Source organism: Salvia miltiorrhiza, chromosome 5 (assembly GCF_028751815.1).
Source record: "Salvia miltiorrhiza cultivar Shanhuang (shh) chromosome 5, IMPLAD_Smil_shh, whole genome shotgun sequence".
Taxonomy (NCBI): domain Eukaryota; kingdom Viridiplantae; phylum Streptophyta; class Magnoliopsida; order Lamiales; family Lamiaceae; genus Salvia; species Salvia miltiorrhiza.
The window spans coordinates 44,920,706-44,928,094 of record NC_080391.1 but is presented as its reverse complement, the minus strand read 5'-3'; the positions used below and the strand labels follow the sequence as shown (position 1 = coordinate 44,928,094).

The following is a 7,389-nucleotide window of genomic DNA, read 5'->3' as shown; positions in this document are numbered from 1 at the left end:
CCGACGAGGCCACGTCTTCTGAAGGCCAACGAGGCCCGCGGCTCCCACCTCGTTTTTCCCCTGTTCCCAAAACAGAAGGGCGACTGAGCCCTAGCCTCCTCTAGGTTCGACTGAAATCGACGTCCTGGTTCGACTTCCGGCGGGCCGTCTCTACCTTACAGCCATCGTCGAGTCACCGAAATTCGTTGGTGGTGGGCCCATTTAATATTAAAACAAAAAAAATTCGAAGGAAACGGCGTGAGTAGGCCGTTAGTTATGTGGGGTTAGTTGCACCCTTCTTCCGAGACTTTGGGGAGGTCAACGCGCCTTGACCGAGAATGAGGGGCTAAACGCTCTAGGGGGGTCTACTTCAGGGACTAATCTGCACCTTAACCCTTTAATAAATTTGTAATTTGGGAGCTGCAAGCCTGCGGTAAGTTGCAATGAATTTTATTGTAATTATCCCAATCAAATTAATTTCAAGTCGAAGAATTTGAACCCCAATACCCAACAAAAGCTGGATTTTCCATTGCAAATAGATAAGGCTGCTGAAGTTTCAGTTGTTCAACCAATTCGTATCGAATTCAAGAAGCCACTGCTCGTAATTCCCTGCGAGTTATAATCCACAGCTCTGCAATGGTTAGCTATCCGCATATTCAAATCCGCTTCAGGAATCCAGTATTTCTGGTTTCATCCTTGTTCAACGATTGCAGCTTCAGAGAAAATTCATGGAGCTCCACCCTCACTTTGAAGAAGCAATTCCAACTCAAATACTGGGCTCAAACTGTAAACATAAGATCTCGAAGAAGCGGAAAAGCCATGGTGTGCGGTGGGATTATGTTTCCAATCGATTCATGGGCGGCGGACGTTGATTCTCCGGCGATTGCTTCGCAGCTCTCTGCTTTCTCTCTCTTACCTTATTTCGGTTTCTTGTATTTTATCACCAAATCAAAATCTGCCCCAGCCCTCACGCTTTTTGGATTCTACTTCTTGCTCGCCTTTGTGGCTGCCGCCAGTAAGTCATATCTTCTTCTCTCATTTTTCATGCCTTTGTTGTTTTTTCTTTTTCTATTTCATTCTTGGAAGCACTGTTTAGTATCTTTATGTGTGAATCAATAGAGTGTTGTGGACTCGAAGCCCTTTTAAGACGGCGATAAGCTCAATTCTACGCATTTGGTGTTGTTCTACTTTGATCCTTGATAAGGTTTATAGTTCATCCAGATTATATGCCAACGTTGTCCTGCATTTCATCTCAACTGCTGTTGCAAATGTTACTAAAGTTTGTGTATATGCTCTTGTTAGTGTTCTTTCGTTTTCTGTTTTTCAACTTCTAAAAGGTACTAACTACTTCTGCATCTGTATCTGCTACATTATCACCTCCACTCTGCAGTTCCAGCAGGAATCTATGGTAAGTTTCTCCAACTTTAGAAGTTAAATGAATCAAATTTTTTATATTCTGACACCATCTTAAAAAAAAATTGTTCTCTTCCCACAGCAAAGGTACACTATGTGAAATCCTTGGCCAATGTCGACTGGTTGCACGGTGGAGCCGAGTCACTGCTTATGTTCACCAACCTATTCATAGTGTTGGGCCTCAGGAAGGCTCTTAGGGAAGCTCAACACCAAAGTGTCACTTCTCAAGTCAAAGACGAGGAGCAGTCACCTGTATAGGTGATGGATTTACAGTTTCGTTATGATCCAAGAAAGAATTAGGGTGTAACAGATTAAAATTCAACTAGAATTTTTGTAACTAGTAGTGATGTGCAGATTGTCTCACCTTCACATGCTACCTTGAGCTTCTTTTGCATTTCTTTGTATTTATTTCCTTATGCCATTCATGAATGCACGTAGGTAGGCATTTTCACATAGGGCTGTGTATCTAAATGTTCATTTTCCAGTTTATATCATCTGCTGAAATTTTGTTATCAATTTTGATCTATTATTATTAATATTAAGTCCATTTTCTTAGTGATGTTATAGCAAGCAACACTTACATTTTAATATTATATCTGTTTCCATGAAATCTTCCTTGTAAAATCTGATCTATAAGAGATTGTGGGGGCCGGGCCTTATCTTGTTTCGTATTGCTATGCATTTCTTAGGAATATCTATGTTTCCACGCTTTGAGAAGAATGTGCACTCGTCATGACTGACAAGATTCTTCATAGATTTTCAACATCTGTTGCTATTGTTTTTGTACAACAATGTGAATATATATAAAAAAACATGCTACTCTTGATGTTTCAACATCTGTTGCTATTGTTTTTGCTTTTCATATTATTCTCTAACTCTAGCTTTGATATATCTAGATATGTTAGAGTAGCTAGAGTAATGGTTTGCAATATCTATTCCTCTTATTTGCCTACTTTTTCAAAATCTGATCATCTGAAAAATCCGGAGGTGTTAAATGGGAAATTCGGATCCAGTTCTAACGGATCAATCGGGAAGTCCATGCTCCCGATTGGGGAGTTGGTTGTTGATGCATGGGCTGAAACAATGTCCGCAATATCAGATTCCGTGTGTTGATAACCTTGAGACCCTCCGAAGCTCACCATATGGTGAGGGGCGGGGGAGAAGTAGTTTGTTTCTGAGGTGGCCGGAGATAGAAACAGTGGAGAATATGCTCCCAAATTACCATCACCAACGAGATCAGAGAATGAAATGTAGTGATTATCTGTGTCACATAACTCATATGTGGATGGAAAGGAGAAGTGAGCTGGCATCGTCTCCGAGTTGCCGGTGTCCGTGTTCACTCTTAGGCTTGCTTTCAATTTCAAAAGTGCTTGACTCTGTTGCTGCAATTCTTGCTTCTCCTGTGACACTGGTGGGGGGACTACTGGTGCATTGGTCGACTGGTTGCACGTGTGCGTCCCTTTGTAAGTGATCTCAAATACAGTTGGGTCGTCGTCGGATCTTTGCACTTGCTTCGTGGCCCAGCAGTTTTGGACAAGACGGTAAGTGCAACGGTAATAGCTCCTGTTGATAAATTAATGGACACACTTGTATTAGATTTGGATTTCTCGTGCTATATATGTGCACATAATGAGTCTATATGTCTCTCTCTCTCTCTCTCATTAGGAAAAGGGAGAGAGAATAGACCTGGGATATCTAGCTCCTAGAATGTCTTTCTGCCCATATTTTCTCCAACTATATCCATCATCAGCAGGTCCTTCGAGTCCGTTTTCAGGGTTAACTTTCACTTGTTCCATCCACGTTGGCTGCATCTTTCTGTGACATCCATCAATAGCATTCACTTGAGTTAATTGTTGAAAATTATTAGGCAAAATGGGCATAAGTTGATAATTTATTTTACAGTACCTCTTTTTGGATGCATTGTAGTCTTGATTGTCCCTGAAACTATTGTTCAAGTCCTCACTTCTGCAGATTCCGTCAACGACAGATATTGGTGAGTCGACAGCGGCTGCCGAGGGTGGTGGAGTGTGTTCCTTGGGGTTGAGGATGAGCAAGGCCTTCTCGTACGAGGATAGGATCCTCTGCATGAGCAGGTCCTGAGCTCGAGACGGGGACGTGGAGCAGAGATGGGAATGGAGCTGCTTGGCTTTCTCCATGCCCTGCACGAGCTCGTTGATCACCGTCTTGTATTCCAAGCTACACGCGCTCTCCATATTCGATCAAATGCTGATTTGCTTCAACACTGATAGATCTATGCAATGCAAGCGGAATGCTTTCATATATGTGTTAGAGATAAGTTGGATTCAGTTAAATCTGTTATGAGGAATGGAATGTGAGCAGGCTAGGGTTTGTTGAGGATGAATGTGAGGTCATTTGATTATAAATAGAGGTTTATATTGATTGGTGATGAGGAAAAAGAAAAGAAGAGAAAAGAGTGGTGGAGTGGAAGTTTGACTGGAGAAAACGAGTTATTCTGCGCTGACTAGTCATTGGTCGCCTTGGAAGTTTACTACTATGATGTTGACAAGTAAGAAAGTCAAGTGCTGACCATTTCAAACACACACACACATGCCACACATGTATATATATGATATGCTTAACAACTTCACTGTCACAAAGGATATCTCACGCTAAAACTGGATTTTGATTTTTATTGGGTTGAATAATGTAGCATAGATCAATTTTTTGAAAAGTTATAATCTTTTTGACAAATGTAGTTGGATGCTGTTAAATAGTACTCCCTCCGTCCCACTTCAATTGGCACACTTGCCTTTTTTGTTTGTCCCACTTCAATTGGCACTTTCCAAAAATAGCATGTGGTCCCTACCTTCTCTACACACATTAAACAAATGGCCTCCACCCACTTTACACACTCAACCCTTTATTCTTAATCTCCGTGCCCAAAGTAAAAGTGTCAATTGAAGTGGGACGGAGGGAGTACTATGTTTTACTCCCTCCCTCACATTACTGTTGTTCCAAAACTTTTGGGTACGAGAATTGAGATGTAAATTGGATAAAAGTAATAGAACTCATAACTTTGGAATGGTTAATTATTACTTCCTCCCATCACAATAAAACTTCCTATGAGTGAGTGACACAAGTTTTAAGACGTAATTGTTGAGTGTATTGTGATTGGTGAGAACGTGAAAAATAAGTGTAAATGATGTATTATAAGTCATGAGACATGATCTAAAAATAGAATATGAAATTTTCTTGTGAATATTTCAAAAAGAAAAAGTAGAAAATTTTATCATGGGAAGTACCTTTTATGAAAATTGGACATTAATAAAATAAATACTTTAAAGTGAGACTCTTTCCTTATAATCCATACTGTGGGATCCTTTATCTATTATCAATATTTTTTATTTTTTATTATTACACTCAATAATATTTTAAGGGTAACTATCATAAAAACCCCTGAACTATACTCATTTTATCAAAAATACCCTGAAACTTTCAAAATATTATTTAAACCCTCAAACTATCAAGTTTTTATCAAATATATCCTGCATCTATTTTTCGGTCACCAGAAATGTGATCTGGCTCGCCGAATCCCAAAATGTAATTTATATTCTATTTTTTTTAAATGACATGGCAAAAACGACTTCGTTTCGTACCATATTCTATCGTGTTTATCCATAATTCTAAGTTATTAGCGTGAATTTCAAACACGGTAGAAGTGAATTTTAAATTTCTGAGTGAATTTTTTAAATGATATGATACGAAACGACTTCGTTTTTGCCATTGTATCTTTAAAAAAATAGAATATAAATTACATTGTGGCATCTGGTGAGCCAAATCACATTTTTGGTGATCGAAAAATAGATGCAGGATATATTTGATAAAAATCTGATAATTTGAGAGTTTAGAGAACATTTTGAAAGTTTCGGGGTATTTTTGATAAAGCGGATAAACTTCAGGGGTTTTCATGATATTTACCGCACTTATAAATGTGATTTTATTAAAGATAGTCGATGAAGTACATTGTTCAATGATTGTAATTTCACGTGATTAGTTTTGGTCTCTTAGTTGAGGGAGCTGGAGCACGTTGAGGCACAAAGAAACAGCCTCTGTTTAGAGAGAGAGAGAGAGCTGACTAATTCAAAGTGGTGAAAAAAGTCATGTTGTAAATGGAGAGAGAGAGAGAGAGCTGACCAATTCAAAGTGGTGAAAAGGCGATGTGGTAAATGAATATAGGTTCAACTTCGAGTAGAAGAAAGAATGTGTTGTGGAGTATATTATTATTATTATAGTATTAGTCAATAAAATTGGTATGATAATCTAAAGAATCTTCACGTTACGCGTTTATTTGATTATTCTCACTCAAAATCGTGGGCCTCTGAGGTGTAATAATCGAAGCTGAACGACCTGGCCTTGTTATATTTTATCGACCTTCTGAATTAAAATAAGATCCTGCTAAAGATATCTAATTTCCTTCTCAGATTGTAAATTGATCTAGCTTTGTTTTTTTTAATTTGGCAGCTGTATTAGCATATTAATAATTCGAATATTTCCAAATCTGAATTAGAAATTCTTTTTATTCGTGAGAATATAAATGATAATATGTTCGATTTCTTTCAGGGGTGCGACAATATATTTGATCTATTTTTGAATGAATATTTGAAAACATTAAATAAATATAATTATGCTACTTATAATATTACATATAATTATATAATAGAATTCTTAATATTCAAATCAAATCGACTATATTCATATAGAATTGTCCAATATCTTTAAATAAACTGATATATCTTTTTAAGAAATAGAAAATTCTCTAGATAAACTGAACTAAATATATATTTATTTCAAATATTCTACCTGATTCGAGTCGTTTACAAGAAAAACAAAAACTTCATAGGTTTAAACATCTAGGTCCTCATATAATTTGCTAACATAGGATTACGAGTGAAATAGCCAAATAGGTGTTGGTTGACGGTATTTTATTATTGTATATATATAACAGCAAATTAGAGGGGAAAGTAAAAGGAAAGAGCAAATGTTAATAATTGTAGTGTGCGTATTTTTCTTGTAGGAGTTGAAAGATAATTCAACCCTTGAAAAAGGAAAAAGGAAAAAATTATGAAATTCCACAATTTTGACTGGCTGAGTCTATTTTGTGGCAATTCCATTCAACAATTACTATAGTGGAGCTAACAAAACAACGTCAACATTCTAGAAAACCTGACCCTGAAAAAGCACTTAAAAAATCACTTTAAAATAATAAAAATAAAAATTAATTATTATTAAGATAAAAAAATTTAAAAATTAACCCCATTTATCATTTTACTATTCACATAAAAAACTTTAAAATTATTCACTGAACTTAAATTTACAATCAATATTATTCTTAGTTGTGAATTTTAGCTTTAAAACTCGAATTCACAACTAGCATTAATTTTAGTTGTGAATTTAAGTTTTAAAACTCGAATTCACAACTAAATAGCTAGTGTTTGTTGTGAATTCAAATTTTAAAGCTTAAATCCACGACTAGCACTACTTCTAGTTGTGAATTCAAGGTTTAAAACTCAAATTCACAACCAATATTCAGTTGTGAATTCGAGTTTTAACGCTTGATTTCACAAATAGAATTAATATTGGTTGTGAATTCAAGCTATTCGAATTCACAACCAATATTTTTGCTATTTTTGAATTAAGGTTTAAAACTCGAATTCACAACTAACACTATTTCTAGTTATGAATTCGAGTTTTAAAACTTGAATTCACAACCAACACTAACTATTCAATTGTGAATATGAGTTTTGAAACTTTATTTCACAACTAGCAATAGTGTTGGTTGTGAATTCGAGCTTTAAAACTCGAATTCACAACCAATACTAACGATTCAGTTGTGAATTCATCGATTTGGTTGTGAATTGAAGAACATTTAAACACAAACTCAATTTCATAATGCAGCAGAAAGTTGATCCCCATTCTTAATCTTCATATACAATAATTAATGCTACAAGTGTGGGTGTGTTGGCCAAGCGGTAAGGG

General features: G+C 36.3%; 2 protein-coding genes across 3 annotated transcripts; one reads left to right on the top strand and one right to left on the bottom strand.

Moving 5' to 3' along the window:
• Window positions 1-400: 400 nt before the first annotated feature.
• On the top strand, window positions 401-1,908 carry LOC131024487 (uncharacterized). 2 transcript variants are annotated; one of them, XM_057953996.1, is made up of 4 exons: window positions 402-618; window positions 693-994; window positions 1,370-1,387; window positions 1,475-1,908. In XM_057953996.1, the coding sequence occupies exons 2-4, from the start codon at window positions 799-801 to the stop codon at window positions 1,648-1,650; spliced, it is 390 nt and encodes a 129-aa protein (XP_057809979.1). In that variant the 5' UTR covers window positions 402-618; window positions 693-798; the 3' UTR covers window positions 1,651-1,908. The 2 variants fall into 2 exon arrangements, with proteins under 2 accessions (XP_057809978.1, XP_057809979.1); XM_057953995.1 differs by having other exon boundaries at window positions 401-994.
• Window positions 1,909-2,101: 193 nt separating this feature from the next.
• On the bottom strand, window positions 2,102-3,789 carry LOC131024486 (probable WRKY transcription factor 41). The gene is made up of 3 exons (XM_057953994.1): window positions 3,298-3,789; window positions 3,079-3,207; window positions 2,102-2,955 (listed from the first exon to the last, which is right to left on the bottom strand). Exons 1-3 carry the CDS (start codon window positions 3,603-3,605, stop codon window positions 2,361-2,363), a joined length of 1,032 nt encoding a protein of 343 aa, XP_057809977.1. The 5' UTR covers window positions 3,606-3,789; the 3' UTR covers window positions 2,102-2,360.
• Window positions 3,790-7,389: the final 3,600 nt, after the last annotated feature.